Raw genomic sequence first — 21470 nt, 5'->3', positions numbered from 1 at the left:
ACCCGGCAGCCATGTCTCTGTGATGCCTACCACATCATAATCATTCACGATGATCTGTGCCATTAGTTCGTCTACTTTGTTACAAATGCTACGAGCATTCAGGTAAAGTGCCTTAATGCTAACTTTCTTATCATTACAGATATTGGAAGTCCTAAGATGTCCAAAGTTATCCTTCCTTTTTGTTGCATTCCTAGTCTGCCTCAAGCTTAAATCCACCTGCCTACATGTTATCCTCCTGCGTATCTTGCAATTTAACTCCATGCTCCCTGTCGCTTTCACTTTCCCTTCCCCCCAACTCAGAAGTTTAAAGTCCTACTGACCACCCTATGTATCCTCTTCGCTAGAACACTGGTTCCAGATCGGTTCAGGTGGAGACCGTCCGTATGTTTAGTCAAAAAGGAAAAGGAAGCAATCGATAGGTCTAAAAATTAACAGTCCTTGAGTATTAGAGTGAAATAAGGGAGGAACTTAAAGGTGGAATTAGGAGAGCTAAATGGAGCCACGAACTGTCTTCAGCAAGCAGGGTCATGGAGAATCCCAAGGACTTTCATGCATATATTGGGATCAGGAGGGTATCAAGAGAAAGAGTAGGCCCATTCACCAACAACGGAGGGAAGTTATGCGTAGAACCACAGGAAGTGGGTGAAATCTTGAATTAGTTCTTTGTACTGGTATTCACCAGGGAGAAGGACATGACTGATATTGAGGTCACGGTTAGATGTGTGAACTCTCGAGAGAACGTAAATATAACAAAGATGTATGCTAAATTGCAGCTAAATAGACAAGCCCGCCGGTGCCGGACTGGATTTATCCCATGTTACCGCTGCAGGCAAGGATAGAAATAGCTAGGGCCTTAACAGGTATCTTAACATCCTCTTGGACCACAAGCGAGGTTGCGTAGACTGGATAATAGACAATGGTGTTCCCATGTTCCATAATGGAAGCTGCGATAATCCAATAAATTGCAGTCTGGTGAGCCTGACATCAGTGGTAGTGAGGCTTTCGGAAAAGATAATGAGGAGCAGGTTATATGCAGATTTGGACGACAATGGACTAGTTACTGATATGCAGCATGAAACTTTCCACGGAAGATCATGTCTCACCGACTTGATTACGTTTTTTGAAGAGGTGAGAGAGAACATTGAGGAGGGAAGGGCTGCAGATGTAGTTTATACAGATTTCATTAAGGTGTTTGACAAGTTTCCTCATGGCAGAATGGTACAAAAGGTAAAATACCGTGGACTTTGGGTTGGGCTGCCGAGATGGCTACATATCTGGCTTGGTTCTGGAAGAGAGATAGCGGTGGAAGGGTATTTTTCTGAACGGAGAGCAGTGGCGAATGATTCTCTGCTCAATTAAAGCACAATTAAAGCTCATGTATTGGGGGTAATATATTGGCGTGGACAGAGCATTGGTTGGCAGAGAGTGGGGATAAACGGCTCCTTTTCAACATGGCAGGCAGTGAGTATTGGTGTATCGAAGGATTCAGTGCTGGGACCCCAGCTGTTTACATTCATGATTTGGACGAAGGAATTTCATGCAATATTTCTAAATGTGCAGACGACAATAAGCTCGGTGCCCGTGTGTACTGTGAGGAGAATGCAAAGAAGGTTGCAGGGTGACTTAGGCAGGTTGGGTCAGTCGGCAAATACTTGGAAAATGCAATATATTGTGGCTGAATGAATGCGAGATTATCCACATTGGTGGCAAAAACAGAAATGACAGGGCAGCGCGGTGGCTCAGTGGGTAGCACTGCTGCCTCACGGCGCCGAGTTCCTGTGTTGAATCCCGGCTCCAGGTCACAGTCCGTGTGGAGTTTGCACATTCTCCTCGTGTTTGCGTGGGTTTCACCACCACAAATCAAAGCTATGCAGGGTACGTGGATTAGCCATGTTAAATTGTCCCTTAATTGGTAAGAAAATGAATTGTGTACTCTTAATTTAAAAACAAAAAAACAGAAATGGAGATTATTATCTGAATGGTGGCACTTTAGGAAAATGGCAAGTGCAACGGGACGTGGGGGTCATGGTGTGCCTATGGCGGAAGGTTGCCATGCAATACAGCAGGTGGTGAGGAAAGCTCAAGGCATGCTGCCCTTCATAGCGAGAGGATTTGAATATAGGAACAGGGAATTCTTGCTGTAATTATAAAGAGCCTTTGTGAGATCCCAACTTGAGTATGTGTGCAGTTTTGAACTGAGGCAGATGCTGTTGAGGGTGTCCAGAGAATGTTCACATGACTAATTCCTGGAATGGCAGGACTGATATATAAAGAATGACTGGATTGACTGGGCTTGGGCTCACTGGAGTTTGAAGAATTTGCGGCGATCTCATAGACATATATATCCTGATGGTACTGGGCAGGATAGATGCGGGAAGAAAGTTCCCGATGTTGGCAACTTCGAGAAATAGGGGTCACAGCCGACGAATACGGATTGAGCCATTCTCGACTGAGTAATGAAGAACTTCTTCGCTTAGAGAGTTGTGAAGTTGTGGAAATCTCTCCCACAGTAAGCTGTTGGAGCCAGTTCGTTGGATATATTCAAAAGGCAGCTGGACGTGGACCTTGTCCCTAAAGGAATCAAGGGGTACGGAGATGTAGCGAAAGTCGGATACTGAATTTGTATGATCAGCCATGATCATAGGATCCCTACATTCTATAAAGAGGCCATTTAGCCTATCGAGTCTGTACCGACCATTTGAAAGGCCATCAATTCCCCGTCATATCACTGTAACCCCACCTAACCTTTGGGGACAGGGGCAATATGCATGGCCAACCCACTTCACACACATCTTTGGACATTGGGAGGAAACCGGAGCAAATGGAGGAAACCCATGCATACACGGAAAGAATTTGCAAACACCATCCAGACCGTCACCCTAGGTCAGAATCGCTCCCTGATCCCTGGCGCTGTGAGACAGCTGTGCTAACCACCGTGCCACGGTACCGTGCTCGTGAAGAATCAAAGGGCAGAATGGCCTACTCCTGCAACTATGCTCTGTGTTTCTATGTTTTCATGTTTCTGTGTTTCTATGTTTCTATGTTCCTATGTTTCTTTGTTTCTATGTTTCAGTGCTTCCATGTTTCCATGTTTTTAGAAACCAAAGCAGCAGGTTAGCACGTGGAGAGGTGGTGTCAACTACAGTGAAATTGATTTAAAAAGGTAAAGGGAAGAAGAAGTCAGGAGATGTTATTGATGGAGGTGTTAGGATTCAAAAATAAGGTAACTAAATAGCATAGGTACACTTTTCCTGAATGCTCGCAGCATTCCAAAGAAGGTAAATGATTTGACGGCTCAAATCATTGCTGATAAGTATGGTTTAGTGGCCATTGCAGGGATGTGGTTGCAGGCTGCTAACGACTGCGAGTTAAATGTGAAGGGCTATCGGATTATTCGGAAGGACAGACAGGAAGTTAAGTGAGGTGCTGTAGCGCTGATATTTAAAGATGACATCAGAGTGGTAGTGAGAGCTGATCTGGGTTCTGTGGCGAAAATGTTGGAAACCTTTTGCGTGAACATTAGAAATAATAAGGAGAATAGGCGCGTATAGGCATAGTCCAACGGTCACCAATTACGAACTTCATGGTGGGGTGGTCAATGAATGAAGAAATAACTGATGCATATAAAATATTATGGCAACGATGAAGAGATATTTTAACCAGGTCGGTCAACGCAGCCTTGAAGTGGGCTTCATATAATGTATCCAGGATAGTGTCCTTAAACAGTTTGCAACGGAACCTACGAGGGGTCAAGCTATCTGAGATCCGGTGCTGTGTAACGATACAGGAATAATGGATGATCCAATTGTTAGGGATCCTCTAGGAACCAGCGATCATGGTATGGTTGAATTTAATGTACAGCTGGAGAGTGCGAAGATAAAAACCAATAACAATGTCTTGTTCGAAAACAATGGAGACTAAAATGGGATGGGAGAACGGTTGGCTAAGGTAGACTAGGAGGAAATACTTTATGGAGGGACAATTGAGAAAAACCGGAGGACTTTTAAAGAGTTTTTTCTTAAACTGCTCAGCAAAACCGTATACCAGTGAAAAGGAAGGACTGTAGGAAAAGGGATAATCTGCAATGGATATCTAAGGACGTAAAGGAGTGTATAAAAGAAAATACATACATGTTGGCAAAGAGCAGTGGGTAACTAAAGGATTATTAATCTTTAAAGGTCACCAGAAAGCCACGAAAAAAGCTGTAATGAAAAGTAGGATGGATTATTAGATTAAGAGCTCAGAATATAAAAACTGATAGCAAAGGTTTCGACAAATATATAAAGCGAAAATGAGTGCATTAGTTAAACATTGGTGCTTTAGAGGATGAGAACCGGAATTGAATATTATGAAATGGGGAAATGGCCGTGACTTGAAAAGATGTTTTGTATCGGTCTTCACACATTACATGTCATTAATTGATGACAAGGAGGCTATGGCAGGAGAGAACCTAAAAACGATCATTGTCACGAAGGAGATAATGTTCGGCAAGCGAATGGGGCTGAAGGTAAACACGTCTCCTGACCCTGATGGGAGGCATCCCAGGGAACTAAAATAGATGGCGTGCGAAACAGAAAATGTGCTCGTGGTAATTTCCAAAATTCCCTGGAGTCCAGGGCGGTCCGGGCTGATTGGAAAATAGAAAATGTGATGTGACTGTTTAATAACGTAGTACACAAAAGGCGGGTATCTAAAGGCATGTTTGGTTAACTTCCGTAGTTGAGGAATGTTTCATCTAAAATCTATCATCAAGGACGAAATAGCGAGAGATCTGGGGAGAAATTGTCCCAGTGGGCAGACGCATCATGGATTCATGAAAGACAGATCATGTTTAACTAGCTTATTGGAATTGTTTGCGGACATGACGAGCGAGGTGGACAACGAGGAAGAATTGGATGTGGTGTCTCTGGGTATTTCGGATTCCAGAAGGCATTCGACAAGATGCTGCACAAAAGCCTGTATAAGATAATGGTGCACAGCGTCACGGGTAATGTATTGACACGTAAAGAGGATTGGTTAACTGGAAGAAAGCAAAGAGTGGGGGAAAATGGGCGTTTTTCTGGTTGGCATTCAGTGGCGAGTAGTTTGTCTGAGTGATCAGTTTTGGGACCACAATTTGTTACAGTTTACACACATGAGTTCGAGTTGGGGACCAAGAGTAATGTGTCAAAGTTCGGAGATGACACTAACATGAACGGTAGAGTAAAGTTTGAAGAGGACACTGAAAGTCTGCAGAGGGATATAGATTGTTTAAGTGAGTCGAAAGGGTCTTGCAGATGAAGTACAATGTTGGTAAATGTAAGGTCGTCCATTTTTGTCGCAATTACAGCAAAATGGACTCTTATTTTAACAATTGTAGAAGCTGCTGTGCAGAGGGGCCAGGGTGTCCTTCTGCATAGATGGCAAACAATTGGTTTGCAGGTCCAGCATGTATCTAAGAAGGCAACATGAAATTAGCCCATCATTGCTCGAGGGATGGAGTTTAATAACGGCGGGGTTAAGTTGCAGCTGTGAAGAGTGCTGGTGAGGCCATAGCTGAACTATTGTGCACAGTTCTGGACTATTTACTGAAGAAAAGATATGGAGATGGCGGCATTGAACTGGGATGAACACAGTAAGAATTGTTACAACACCAGGTTGTAATCCAACAGGATTGTTTGAATCACTAGCTTTCGGAGCACAGCTCCTTACTCTGGTGACTGACCTGATTCACCTGAGGAAAGAGCTGTGCTCCGAATGATTTGAAACAAACCTGTTGGACTTTAACCTGGTATTGTAACAATTCTTACTGTTAATAAAGGATGAACTGGCACTGGTGGTGGTGGTGGTGTGGGGGGGGGGGGGGGGGGGGGGGGGGGGGGGAGGGAGCAGTTGGGGAGGGGTGAGAGGGTGCAGAGGAGACTGTCGAGGTTGATTCCGGTGTTGAGAGGTTTGGATTATGAGACAAGACTGTTGACTGGGACTATAGTCATCCGAATTTAGAAGAATGATGGGTGATCTCAGCAGAACATATACAATTATGAATGGAATAGATCAGATAGAAGCAGGGAGGTTATTTCCACTGGTGGGTGAAACTATAACTTGGGGGCACAGCCTAGAAATATAGGGAAGCACATTTAGGACCAAGTTGAAGAGGAACCCGCTTACCCAAACGGTTATAAATCTGTGGAATCCACTGCCCAGTGAAAAAGTGAAGGTTGTACCCGACCACACGGATTGCCTTGATGATCAAAACCTTTCTGACACAGATTTGAATATTTTAAATGTCTCAGTCTTCATTGCTCTCAGGGTAGGAACTTTCCCTGAAAAATAAAACAGAAGGATCTCTATTCGGAATCTCAGCCTAATCTTTGCCATAAATTCAAAATTCCTTATATGAAGGAGTGTCATCTAGCTCGGTCTTTCACCAAAATAAAACATCTCCCTCCCTTGAGAGATGGGACGTCCAATCAGAATCCATCATTTTACAATAAGAGCACCAATCATTCTTTTTAACTCAAAGCGGCATAGGCCGAACGTGCTCCATCTTTACCCAGAAGACAATTTCCTCATCTGAGGAACTGGCCAAGTGAACTTTCCCGCCACTGCTTCAGAAGTGACAAAAACGTATTAATTCAACGTTTCACACAGCTGGAATGACATTTTAATTGGGTACCGAGGTGTAATATTGGTGCCCGTTATCGCAATAGCTTATTTGGTGTTAGTTAAAATACTTAACGCCTTACGCCTTGCCAAGCAATGCACAGAATGAATATCTAACAGTGCCATGCAGCTCAAATCAAATTAAATCGTTTTCTCATATTATCAGTGTGAACCATTATTTGCCTAAAATGAAACATTTCCCCAGAAAAATATCCGAATAAACATTTACCTATGTCTTTTTGAATGAGAGCTTTGTCTGTCGAAGAGGAAGATAGCAGCTCGTGAAGCATTATGTGTTCATAAATATACATTGTTGCAAAAATAGCGAATGGACAGAATGGTTTGAGTAGTTATAACAATAATTTCTAATGTCACAAGTAGGCGTACATTAACACTGCAATGAACTGACTGTGGAAAAACCCCTAGTTGACACATTCCAACGCCTGTTCGTGTACACTGAGAGAGAATTCAGAATGTCCACGTTATCTAACAGCACGTCATTGGGGACTTCTGGGAGGAAACCGGAGAACCCGGAGGTAACCCAGGCAGACACAGGGAGAACATGCAGACTCCACAGAGACAGTGACCCAAGGCGGCAATCGAACCTGGGACCTGGAGCTGTGAAGCGATAGTGCTAACCACTTTAGTACAATTATGGGCATCGCAATATCTTTATACTCAAATGGAAAGTTAACAGGCTGAACTAAGAACTTTAAGTATTTTCCCGAGCAAGTGGACTTTGCTTTATGTCATTCCCGCGCACTTAAAAATAACGTTTCTTTAAATAAATAACTGATTTCCTTCTCACCTTTCTCAGCGAGAGCTGAATCAATCGTGTTGCTTTCTAAAAGAAAAGTGAGATATTTTATGCTGTGCTTTCCTCGGTTTTCCCAATACTTTTAGGCTACAACGAAAATTAATTTTAAGACATCTTCATGAACCAAAGTGAATAATCTCTAATTGGAGAAACGTCAAGGACAATCAGTACTGATATTTAAAATATCAGGACTGCAGAGTTTCTGCATTGAAAGAACAAGGGAAACAAACTTCGAGGAGTGCATTGTTGGCACGAAAACAACTTTAATTACGGAAAAAAACTTGTTTTTTATTAGGTTGCGATGCTGAAATGTGTTGATTTTGTGTGAGTCATAGAATCAAAGAGCTTCGCAATAGAGGAGTCAGTTTTCTTGCTGGACGGCCAGCAGAGCAATTTAATAAGACAGGAAGACAACTCTTGGCATTTAGCCTTGTTGGTTACACCAATTGAGCTGTATGTTAGTATTCCTTTTAAGAGTTATGACTGATTCGGGCAGCAAGCTGCGGATCTCCACCGCACCAATCCTGCCGAACAAAATTCCCTTAACCCCCATTAATACTACAGTCTATTTGCATTTGTGTTTTGATTCCTCGTAAAAGGATAAGAGCGCCTCCCTCTTCACTGTATCTGGACACCGCAGAATGTTCAAAACTTCAAAGTAGCCTCTTCCCAGCCCGCTGTTGTCCAATGAAGACACTGTCTTGCACTCATCAGCACAGGCACAAACAGGTCACATATCAAACGGAAAACAATATATTCTGCATTAGGAAAGGTTGCTGAATACTTCGCAAGTCTAGTCTGAATGTTCCAGGCGATGCACCAGAATTCATAGACTTTCATAGAATTTACAGTGCAGAAAGAGGCCATTCGGCCCACCGAGTCTGCATCGGCTCTTGGAAACAGCACCCTACCCAAGGCCAACACCACCCTATCCCTATAACCCTGTAACCCCACCCAACACTAAGGGCAATTTAGGACACTAAGGGCAATTTATCATGGCGAATCCACCTAACCTGCACATCTTTGGACTGTGGGAGGAAACCGGAGCACCCGGAGGAAACCCATACATGGTGAGGATGTGCAGACTCCGCCCAGACAGTGACCCAAGCCGGAATCGAACCTGGGACCCTGGAGATGTGAAGCAATTGTGCTATCCACAATGCTTCCGTGCTGCACCAAATGTAATGTCCCTCATACATTTATTTAATTCAACAGAAGAGCATTGCCTGGATATTATCCTTTCGCCTCCAAAGGAGCGGCCCCTGCCTTTGAACAAAATTAGATTCAACCAAACATAATCGAGTCATATTATGAGACCAAATGATAACATTAAATTGGCTGTGGGTGCAATTATTAGTGCACTAGGAATTTTTAATGTATTTTTTAATTGATTTCCATTGATATTATAACAAAACAGAAACGACAACAACACAGAGATAACATATACAGGAACATGAGGCATATTAGCTGTAAAATCTAAACAATCGTTTACAACAACCTAGATACAGGCTTCCCCAATGTATTAAAAAAGAATCGGGGTATAGTAGAGGAAACAAGGGCGTGACCTACTGATAGCCATGACAGTATAAATGTTTTTCCCCTACTCAGGGCCCTTTAATCACCTTGCGCTTGTTCCCCCTGTATTATGGGTGTTGCCCTCTTCCCCTGGTTTTCCAATGTCTCGGTCACACCTCCTCCCTGACTCTCCTCACTATCTGCCCCCCCCCCCCCCCCCCCCAACATCGGCTCATATTTTGCTGGTCACCAACAGGTCCTCGAAGAAACTGGTGAATTGCTTCCATGTATTGTGTCAGTTTTTTTCCGATCCACGAATAGCAAATGTTATTTTGTCCAATTTGAATAATTCAGCTTGGTCGGACAATTCGTCCGTGGTCATGGGTGGTGCTACTGATCTGCAGCTCAGCAGGAACCCTTGGCGGGCGTTCAGGGAGGGGGTGTCAGAGAACATAGAACATTACAGCGCAGTATGGGCCCTTCGGCCCTCGATGTTGCGCCGACCCGTGAAACCATCTGAAGCCTATCTGACCTACACTATTCCATTTTCATCCATATGTCTATCCAGTGACCACTTAAACGCCCTTAAATTTGGCGCGTCTACTACTGTTGCAGGCAGGGCGTTCCACGCCCCTACTACTCTCTGAGTAAAGAAACTGCCTCTGACATCTGTCCTATATCTACCACCCCTCAATTTAAAGCTATGACCCCTCGTGTTGGTCATCACCATCAGAGGAAAAAGACTATCACTGTCCACCCTATCTAACCTTCTGACTATCTTATATGTCTCTATGAAGTCACTTCTCAGCCTTCTCCTCTCTTACGAAAACAACCTCAAGTCCCTGAGCCTTTCCTCGTAAGACCTTCCCTCCATACCAGACAGCATCCTAGTAAATCTCCTCTGGACACTTTCCAAAACTTCCACATCCTTCCTATAATGTGGTGACCAGAACTGCACGCAGTACTCCAGGTGCGACCGCGCCAGAGTTTTGTACAGCTGCAGCATGACCTCGTGGCTTCGAAACACAATCACCCTACTGATAAAGGCTAGCACACAAGATGTCTTCTTAACAGCCCTATTAACCTTGGTGGCAACTTTCAGGGATTTATGTATCTGGATGCCGAGATCTCTCTGTTCATCTACACTACCAGAATCTTGCCATTAGCCCAGTACTCTGCATTTCTGTAACTCCTTCCAAAGTGAACCACATTACACTATTCCGCATTAAACCCCATTTGCCACCTCTCAGCCCAGCTCTACAGCTTATCTGTGCCCCTCTGTAACCTATAGAATACTTCAGCACTATCCACAACTCCACCGACCTTGGTGTCATCTGCAAATTTACTAGCCCATCCTTCTACACCCTCTTCCAGGTCATTTATAAAAAGGACAAACAGCAGTGGCCCCAAAACAAATCCTTGCGGTACACCACTAGTAACTGAACTCCAGGATGAACATTTGCCATCAACCACCACCCTCTGTCTTCTTTCAGCTAGCCAAATACTGATCCAAACCGCTAAATCACCTTCAATCACATACTTCCGTATTTTCTGCAATAGCCTACCGTGGGGAACCTTATCAAACGCCTTACTGAAATCCATATACACCACATCAACCGCTTTATCCTCATCCACCTGTTTGGTCACCTTCTCAAAATACTCAATAAGGTTTGTGAGGCATGGCCTACACTTCACAAAACCGTGTTGAGTATCGCTAATCAACTTGTTCTTTTCAAGATGGTTATAAACCCTATCTCTTATAACCTGTTCCAACATTTTACCAACAACGGAAGTAAGTCTCACAGGTCTGTAATTACCAGGATTGTCTCTACTCCCCTTCTTGAACAAGGGGACAACATTTGCTATCCTCCAGTCTTCCGGCACTATTCCTGTCGACAAAGACGACATAAAGATCAAGGACAAAGGCTCTGCAATCTCCTCCCTGGTTTCCCAGAGAATCCTAGGATAAATCCCATCTGGCCCAGGGGACTTATCTATTTTTACACTTTCCAACATTCCTAACACCTCCTCCTTGTGTACCTCAATCCCATCTAGCCTGGTCGACTGTACCTGAGTATTCTCCTCGACAACATTGTCTTTATCCAGTGTAAACACTGACGAAAAATATCCATTTAACGCTTCCCCTATCTCCTCTGATTCCACACACATCTTTCCACTACTATCATTGATTGGCCCTAATCTTACTCTAGCCATTCTTTTGTTCCTGATATACCTATAGACAGCCTTAGGAATTTCCTTGATCCTATCCACCAACGACTTTTCGTGTCCTCTCCTCGCTCTTCTTAACTCTCCCTTTAGGTCCTTCCTGGCTAACTTGTAACTCTCAAGTGCCCTAACTGAGCCTTCATGTCTCATCCTAACATAAGCCTTCTTCTTCCTCTTGACAAGTGCTTCAACTTCCTTAGTAAACCACGGTTTCCTTGCTCGACAACGTCCTCCCTGCCTGACAGGTACATACTTATCAAGGACATGCAGTAGCTGTTCCTTGATAAAGCTCCACATTTCGATTGCACCCATCCCCTGCAGTTTCCTTCCCCATCCTATACACCCTAAATCTTGCCGAATAGCATCATAATTGCCTTTCCCCCAGCTATAATTCTTGCCTTACGGTATAGACCTATCCCTGCCGATCGCTAAAGCAAACATAACCGAATTGTGATCACTATCACCAAAGTGCTCACCTACATCTAAATCTAACACCTGGCCGGGTTCATTACCCAGTACCAAATCCAATGTGGCATCGCCCCTTGTTGGCCTATCTACAAACTGGGTCAGAAAACCCTCCTGCACACACTGCACAAAAACTGACCCATCTATAGTACTCGAACTATAGTATTTCCAGTCAATATTTGGAAAGTTAAAATCCCCCATAACTACTACCCTGTTACTCTCGCTCCTGTCGAGAATCTTCATTGCAATACTTTCCTCTACATCTCTGGAACTATTCAGAGATCTATAGACAACTCCCAACAGGGTGACCTCTCCTCTCCTGTTCCTAACCTCGGCCCATACTACCTCAGTAGACGAGTCATCAAACGTTCTATCTGCCGCCATAATACTTTCCTTGATTAACAATGCCATCCCCCCCCCTCTTTTACCATCTTCTCTGTTCTTACAGAAACATCTAAATCGGGAACCTGCACCAACCATTCCTGTCCCTGCTCTACCCATGTCTCCGAAATCGCCACAACATCGAGATCCCAGGTACCATCCCATGCTGCAAGCTCACCCACCTTATTCCGGATGCTCCAGGCGTTGAAGTAGACACACTTCAAACCAGCATCTTGCTACATTGTCTGCCGCTCTCCTCATAATGAGCTCTGCCTGTTCCACCATGAAGCATGCCACCAGCGGTCATGGCTCTACCCTCAGCACCGCAATCTAGGACATAGATTCGAAAATGTCGGTACAGTAGCTGACAATTGTGGGGCAGGATCAGTATATGAACGTATAGTTGGCCGGGCCTCCCTGGCATTATTCACCTTCGATCTCCACGATCAGGAAGTAACTGCGCATGCGTGTTCTCTTCAAGCGCTCCCTGTGCACTACCCTGAGCTGCATTCGGCTTAGCTGTGTGCATATGGAGGTGGAAGTTGGCCTGGTGCAGAACTACGATCCAGAGACCTACCCCAATCTCTGTGCATAGGTCTTCCTCCAACTTTCCCAACGGGGATCTTACCATCTCTTACATTCATCCACACATATAAGCGCAGTTACAATCCCGAAATTCGCTGGAGTCTCGCAGTATCTCCAGTTTGTGTCCCGGTAGCTGTGGTCTCCTTGTGGAGGAGGTTCCTCAGTTGTGCGTACCAGAAGCCGTTCCCATCCCGAAACTGACGCTTTTCTGTAAGCTCCCCAGTGTCTCTACTCTTCCATCGTTGCACAGGTCTCCTACTGTCTGTACACCCTCATCCCGTCCCGCATTCAGAAGGAGGTGTCTCTTGTCGAGATTAATTCGTGTTTTTTGCCGATGGGGCCCGTAGGGGACATTGCCCCAACACTGAAATGGTGCTTGAGCTGGTTTGGAGTCCTTAACATTGCAAATATCACCGAGTCTCTCGAGTTTTCTGCTGGGGGAAATGGGAGTGTGGCAATGGCAGTGCTCGGAGGGCCTTCGCCATATTCCATATGCACCCATTCTGCCTCGGGGTCTCATACTTGCCCACCTACCTTTCTCTGTTTGCCTACCAGTGGAAGAACAGACGGTTCGGCAGCGCCATTCCCCATACACCTCTGTTGGATACTTTTATGGATTTTCGGTTGATTCCCTCCTGCACAAAAGCCATGATTATTGTATCTATCTCAGTCAAAGAGGCCTTGGGGATAAAGATCGGAAGTCTTTCTTTCCCCCTTCCACCTCCACAGGTTCTACTTATTGATTGGTGTCCAGTCGTGGGCTGTGAGTATACTCAAATAGCAGAACTTGATTTGGGCCAGTTTTAACGACAGTGTTCCAGCTCTGTTTCTGGCCGGTCAGGATTCTCAGGGAAGATTTCGCTTTGCTCTAAGAGTGTAACCCAAGGAGTCTGCAAACTCCATTCGGAGCTTCCTTTTTCCTCCCATGCTGGCTCGGGGGATTGCGACGTAGAGGACCAGATGATTCTCATAAAGTGAGGCTCTGTGCTCTCTGCTCCCCCTTTGGAGAATACCGTTTCCACTCATTCGACGAGCTAAGGGCGATATCTAGTGGCGCCATTGCCAAGGCAAATAGCTGCGGGTACTATGGGCATCCACACGTCGTGCAGTTCTGCAGTCGGAAGTCTTCGTAGTTGGTGGCTTCTGTCTGTACATTCACTGCTGTACAGTTGTTTCACCCATTGAGTGAATGTTGGCCCAAACCTAAACTGTTCCAATATGTCCCATGCGATCTGCCGAAGGCCTTCTCTGTGTCTCGGGAGATGAACACATCTGGTGTCTCCTCCATAGATGGCATTACAATCATGTTTAGCAGACGTCTGACGTTCGTCTTTCGCTCTCTGCCCTTGTTAACCCAATCTTATCTGCCGTGACTACTTCTGGCAAGCGTGGTCCTCGTCCAGTTAAGAAGCCGCACTTTCTTTTGAAACTGATGTAGTTTCATGATTATCGCCCATGGTAGTTCATCTGACTTGGACTGTGCCAGATCGATGGGTGGTCTGGTCCCCTCTGGGGGTCTTTTGAAGTCTAACTCTCTGGCCAGTTTCCCGAGCATCCTTGTTACGTATTCCGTCGGGTTCAGGCCCTCTGCACGCTCTAGTATACCGACAAATCTCAGGTTCCGTCGATGGGACCTGTTCTCCTGTTTCTTTCCTGTTGATCACTTTATGGGTCATTATCAATCTTGCTATCTCGTCTACGAGTGTGGCGATCCGCTCTCCCTATTCAGTTGCAAATTTCTTGTGGCCCAGCAACGCCGCCTCCTGGCGCTCTCGTCTCTGCTCTGCCCTTCCTTTATGGGAGCCTGTGCGCTTTCTATTGCCGACCTCACGTGACATAATGTCCACTTTTATTGAGTCTCTGTTTTTTGTGGAGCTTTATCGAGAGAACTTCCATTAGTTGCTCATCCACGAATGGGCCTGCATTTACGTCGGTAACCTATTGGGTCCTCCGTGCTCCAATCTGTTTTGCTCAGCGTGCCCCCTCGATCTGTGGTCGTGCTCTTGCTTTACCGACTCTTGCTGGTTTTGAGGTACCACGGCTGGTTCTACAGCATTCTTCTTGGTTGGGTATTAGTTGGGGATGAGCGTGGGGAAATTCGTGACATTCTTGTATTCGTTTGACAGGCTAAAAGGACATGGTAAGACGTTCCCCAGATAGAGCCACCTTTCGGCGACCGCTCAGCTCATGGCCGCTACGGGAGTTCCCACTCCGAGTTTTTAAGTAAAAAATAACATCTCACATTAGACATTGTATTCTTACTTTTGTAGCCATAAGTTGGTTGAATACATTTAGTACTGCTCCTATTGCGAACAGCCGAAAATAAATGTAGTTTGGCACAATCTACCAGTACCAGGATAAACTGGCTAGGCATCTGGCACTATACTAGCACTGGAATTCATATTCCACGTTATTTCTTTATGTCGTAGGTGGAGACTTATTTTGTTGTGATGTAAGCATCTTGGCTGTAGCTGGATGAAGCAGCCAGCTTCACGTTTTTGCACAATTTGCTTTGATACTTTACCCTTGAATCTACACTAATATGAGATAGATTTGGCACTTATTCGGCCCGAATGCGTCGGCCATTGCCTAGTCGTGACTATGTAATATAATAATAATTTTTATTGTCACAAGAGACCTTATATTAACACTGAGATGAAGTTACTATGAAAAGCTCCAAGTTCCACATTCCTGCGCCTGTTCGGGTACAAAGAGGGATAATTCAGAATGCCCAATGTGCGACCAACAGTGTGCAATGATCAGATTGGGTAGCCAATATCCTCCAGGACAGCTTCCATGTTCCCGATTTAAGTTCCAGGCTTGCAGCAGGAGACAATGTCTTTTGTCCATTTCTTTCGATTTCTAGTAGGGCCAAATTATAGCATGTGGAGCTGTAGGAATTCTGAGGCCGACATTGATTCGGGACCGTACATTTACAGTAGATAGCAACGATGAGCCCATCAGTGGATTCCACAATGAGCACGTCAAGGCATGATTGCTCATTAATGCACAGGCACAAAAATACCAGATGTCACAAGGAGCAGAAATATGCACTGCATGAGAAAAGGATGCTGCTTGATTAGCGAATCTGCTCTGATCGTTCTACGCATTGCCATGGCGAATAATCCAAGCAGCTGTTGTCCAACATGATTTTTCTTAATGAAACTATGTGGAATTTTATAGTGCGATTGGGGTATTAAATTGTGCAAGGAAATCATTGCACAAAACTGCCGATTCAATGACAGCAAAGGTATCGTTTACATATAGGAAACATGAAATTCCAAGACATAATGGCCGTTTGAAAACCACTAGTTTTAGCATGATTATCGTTTGCAGTTTGAATTAATTTGTTCTCAAACGTTTTCTGCTAAAGTTGATGGAAGATATTTTAATAATAATTATAATGTTTATTACTGTCACAGCTAGGCTTACATTAACACTGCAATGCTCAAGTAGTACTATTGCAAACAGCCAGATTAGTTTAGTAGACCACCTTAATTGTGAAACAATCAAAGAGTAAGCAATTCATAATAGATTTGTTAGAAAGACTGGGCAGGTAATTTGGAACACGTTTATATATGTTATGATAATAAGCATGATATGAATACTTGCCTATTGATACAGACTCTTAAAGGATGTGGGAATTGGAATTTTACTTAATTCTCAGGCCACAGAATAAATTGACATAACATAATCTGCTTAGCTTTGTTTGGAGGACTGTAAAGGCCCATGGTTAAGGGACCTCAACTCGAAATTAAGGACAGCTATGTTGACCAATTATTGACCAATGGTCAGCCTACCACAAGATAAGAGGAATAGTTGGAGAAGGAATACTATCGTGTGGCGGAGGCATTGAGTAATTAGGTAAAAACCAAGGCGTTAATTCTTACTTTATTACTGCTAAATTAGAGACCAATTAGCTGTTTTCCAACAACTGGCTCAGGTGGGCTTTAGTTTATAAGATATTAAAAAAAGCTCGCGAAAATCTATTTTGGGTAAGAACGGGCAGAGAGGCAGAGAAAGACAGATCGAGATGTGAAGAGAGATGTAAAGATAAAGATGTGGGTAGTGAGGGGGACAGAATGTTTCTGAAGCGGTGGGATGGCAGCGATGAAGGAGGGGGACGAGTGAGATGTTTACAGGGAGGTTCGGAGAACAACTTTCGATGTTTTTTTGCTAATTGTGCAGATTAGGTTGATTCGCCATGCTAAATTTGCTCTTCATGCCCAAAGATATGCAGGTAAGGCAGATTGGCCATGATGAATGAGTGGCTTTACAGAGATAGGGGAGGGCATTGTGTCTAGGTAGAGTGCTCTTTCTGAACTTCGGTGCAGATGGGTCTGCACTGCTGGGATTTTAAAGATTATTTTTTCAATATTAATCAATCGTGCCAAGTTAGTTCTTTTTGGGCCTTGTGCCACTGCATCTGCAACAGAGATTGACAGATTTCTGATTGACAATAACGGAACGTGTTTTGTGGACATTCAGTCCAAGAGGCATTGAATGTTTCGATTTACAATTATCGTATTCAATGCTAAATTGCCCCTTTGTGTCCAAAATATTAGGTGGTGGTACTGGGTTATGGGGATAGGGTGGAGGCGTGGGGTTAAATAGGTTGGTCTTTTGAAGGGCCTGCGCAGACTCTATGGGAAGAATGGCCTCTCCTGCACTGAAAATTCAATGACTTTGATTCCATTAAATGATCTCGAGAGCCATTGAGTTGTTTCAAACCATTATAATGTCAAAAGAAGGGAGAAATAAATTGGATGGATGGACCACCCGCATCGACATAGGCAGCGATAAAAGCAAATGCTGCCATGTCGAACGTGAAATGTTCTCCTTCCTAAACTGTGTGGGCTGGTGCCATTTTTGGGAGAGCTGTCACACATACCAGTAAAGCAACAGCCTGACATAGTCATATATGCATGCCAAACACAAAAAACAGCAAGTGAGAGGCAGAGCTAAGCAATCCCACAACCAAAGGATCAGGCCTGATCTTTGCAGTCCTGCAACATCCGGCCGTAAGCGTTGGTGAACAATATACAACTCACTGGAGGAGGAGGCTCCACAAATGTCCCCATCCACAATCATGGAGGAGCCGAACACATCTCTGCAAACGACAAGGCTGAAGTATTCGCAATAATCTTCAGCCTGGTGTCGGGTGGATGATACCTCTCTGCCTCCTCCTCAGGTCTCTTGCATCAGAGGAGACAATCTTAAGCCAATTCGATTCACCCAACGTAATAACAGGAAACGGCTGAAGGCACTGGATACTGCAAATTCTATGGGATCTGCCAGTATTCCCGCAATAGTACTGAAGACTGGTGCTCCATGACTTCCTGCATCCCTAGCCAATCTGTTCTAGCCGAGCTACAATGCTGGCATATAATTGGCAATGGAGAAAACTTCCCAGGTATGGCCCACCGATAATAAACAGGACAAATCCAACCCAGCCAATTCCCGGCCTATCATTCCAGTCTCAATCATCAGTAATGTTACGGAAGGGATCATCAACCGAGTTACCAAGAGCCACGAACGGTGCAACAATCTGCTCACTGACACTGAGTTTGACTTCCTCAAAAGTCAATCATAACATCCTTGGACTAAACATGGACTTACGAACTGATCTCCCGGGTTGAGGTGAGCGTGACTGCCCTTGTCATTATTGTTGGAAATGAACACATCCAGACAAGTGGGGAATATTCCATCACACTCCTAACTTTGTGCCTTTTGTGTGGTGAACAAGCTTTGGGGAGGGAAAAGGTGAGTTACTCTATAGCAGACCTCTTAGCCTCTGATATATTCTTGCGGCCACAGTAAGTGATCGAGTGTAGCATCAAGAAGCCCGAGCAAACCGGCAATCAATGTGAATTATGGAGAAACTGTCCACTGGTTGGTGTCATATCTCGCACAACGAAGATGGTTTTAGAGTTTGGAGGACAGTCATTTTAGTCCCGGAAAATCACTGCAGGAGTTCCTCAGGGTACTACATAGGTCATAGAACAGTACAGCACAGTACAGAACCTTCGGCCCACGATGTTGTGCCGACCATTTATCATAATCTGAGACCAACCTAACCGACACGTCTTTAATTTACTGCAGTCAATGTGCCTGTCGAAGAGTCGCTTGTATGCCCATAATTACTCAGACTCCAACACATCCGCCGGCAGTGCATTCCACTCATCCACCACTCTTTATGGAAAGAACCTGCCTCTGACATCTCTCCCATACCTTCCTCCAATCACATTAAATTATGTCTCCTCGTGACAGCCATTTCCACCTTGTTCAATCTTCCACAGTTTCTTTATCTATGACCTTCATCCCATCAAAAGGTGAAATGTGCAGATTTTCGCTGATGATTTCACAATCTTCTGCACCATTCGCAACTCCTTAGAAGAAGATGCATTCCGCGCACAAATGCAGGCATACCTGGATGATATACAGGCGTGGGTTGAGAAGTTGCAAGTAACATTGCCGCCACACAAATGCTCAGAAATGACCATCTCAAATAAGAGAGAATCAAACCATTGCCACTTGACATTCATTCAATGTCTCCGTCGGCAGCAGCTCCCAAACCCATAACCACGGCCATCTATCAGGGAAAGGATAGACGATACAAAGAACAAGGAACAAAGAAAAGTACATCACAGGTACTGGCCCTTCGGCCCTCCAAGCCTGCGCCGACCATACAGCACGTCTGATCTAAAATCTTCTGCACTTCCGGGGACCGTATCCCTCTATTTCCATCCTATTCATGTATTTGTCAGATGCCTGCTTAAACGTCACTATCGACCCTCCTTCCACCACCTCCTCCGGCAGCGGGTTCCATGCACCCACTACCTTCCGTGTAACAAAACTTGCCTCGAACATATGCTCCAAACCCTGCCCCTTGCACCTAAACCTATGCCCCCTAGTAATTGGACCCTCTACCCTGGGAAAATGCCTCTGACTTTCCACTCTGTCCATGCCTTCAGAATTTTGTATACCTCTGTCAGGTCGCACCTCAACCGCCGTTGTTCCATTGAGAACAAACCGAGTTTATTAAATCTCTCCTCATTGCTAATGCCATCCATAAAGGCAACAATTCCTGGTAAATTCTCTTCTGCACACCTCTCTAAAGCCTCCACAAGCCTGCTGGTAGCGGGGCGAACCAGAATTGAACACTATACTCCAATTTTGGCCTAATGAAGGTTCCATACAGCTGCAACATGTGTTTGTCAATTTTTGTACTCAATGTCCGGTCAATGCAGGTAAGCATGCCGTGTGCTTTCTTGACTACCTTCTCCACCTGTGTTTTCCCCTTTCAGTGACCCATGGACCTGTACACCTAGATCTCTCTGACTGTCAATACTCTTGAGTGTTTCTACCATTCACTGCAGATTTCCTACCTGCATTAGAACTTCCAAAATGCATTACTTCACATTTGTCCGGAGTAAACTCCATCTGCCTTCTCTCCGCCCAAGTCTCCAAACGATCTAAATCTTGCTGTATCCTCTGACAGTCCTCATCGCTATCCGCAATTCCACCAACATTTGTGTGGTCTGCAAACATACTAATCACACCAGTTACATATTCTTCCAAATCATTTATATACATTACGAACAGCAAAGGTCCCAGCACTGATCCCTACAGAACACCAGTAGTCACAGCCCTCCAGTCAGAAAAGCACCCATCCATTGCTACTCTCTGCCTTCTATGACCAAGCCATTTCTGTATCCATCTTGCCAGCTCACCCCTGATCCTGTGTGACTTCACCATTTGTACCAGTCTGACATGCGGGACCTTGTCAAAGGCCTTACTGGAGTCCATATAGGCAACTTATACTGCCCCACCTGCATCAATAATCTTTGTGACCTCCTCGAAAAACAGTCAAGTTAGTGAGACACGACATCCCTTCACAAAACGGTGCTGCCTCTCGCTAATATGTCCATTTGCTTCCAAATGGAGTAGATCCTGTCTCGAAGAATTCTGTCCAGCAATTTTTCTACCACTGACGTAAGGCTCACAGGCCTGTAGTTCCCTGGATTATCCTTGTACCCTTCTTAAACAAAGGAACAGCATTGTCTTTTCTCCAATCCTCCGGGACATCACCTCAAGACAGTGAGGATTCAAAGATTTCTGTCAAGGTCTCAGTAATTTCCTCTCTAGCCTCGTTCAGTATTCTGGGGTAGATCCCAACAGGCCGTGGGGACGAATCAACCTTAATATTTTTCAAGGCGGCCAACACCTTGTCTTTTTGGATCTCAATGTGTCCCAGGCTATCTACACACCCTTCTCCAGACTCAATATTCACCAGTTCCTTCTCTTTGGTGAATACGGATGCAAAGTTAATTTAGTGCCTCGCCCATTGCCTCTGGCTCGACAAATATATTCCCTCGCCTGTCCTTCAGTGGCTGACCCTTTCCCTGGCTACCCTCTTGCTTTTCTGTACGTGTAAAAAGCCTTGGGATTTTCCTGAACTCTATTTTCCAATGGTATTTCGTTACCGCTATTAGCCCCCCCCCCCCCCCCCCCGACTGCTTGCTTAAGTTGATTCCTACTTTCTTATATTCCACACATATTTCGTCTGTTTTCAGCCTTCTAGCCCTGACAAATGCCTCCTTTTTCATTTTGAAAAAGGCCTACAATATCTCTCGTTTTCCAAGGTTCCCAAAAATTGCAGTACTAATCCTTCTCCTTCACAGGAACATTCCGGTCCGAATTCCTTTCAACTGACACTTGAAAGCCTCCCACATGTTAGAAGTTGATTTACCCTCCAACATCCGCCCAGAATCTGGTTTATTTAGTTCCCGCATAATATTGTAATAATAGCTTTCCCCCAATTTAGCACATTCACATC

The 21470-nt window shown here is 44.7% G+C and overlaps 1 protein-coding gene across 1 annotated transcript in view; it reads right to left on the bottom strand.

Annotated features, from left to right (window-relative positions):
- The window catches only part of LOC119975529 (centromere-associated protein E-like), a 249117-nt gene that overhangs the window by 179530 nt on the left and 48117 nt on the right, over window positions 1–21470 (bottom strand). Inside the window, exons 8-9 of the mRNA XM_038815320.1 lie at window positions 7451–7486; window positions 6872–6898 (exon numbers count right to left, since the gene is read on the bottom strand). Of these exons, the coding sequence (XP_038671248.1) occupies window positions 6872–6898; window positions 7451–7486 (63 nt within the window). The remainder of the gene's footprint in view (window positions 1–6871; window positions 6899–7450; window positions 7487–21470) is intronic.

Source organism: Scyliorhinus canicula, chromosome 13 (assembly GCF_902713615.1).
Source record: "Scyliorhinus canicula chromosome 13, sScyCan1.1, whole genome shotgun sequence".
NCBI classification, from domain to species: domain Eukaryota; kingdom Metazoa; phylum Chordata; class Chondrichthyes; order Carcharhiniformes; family Scyliorhinidae; genus Scyliorhinus; species Scyliorhinus canicula.
This window is presented reverse-complemented; position numbering and strand designations above follow the sequence as displayed.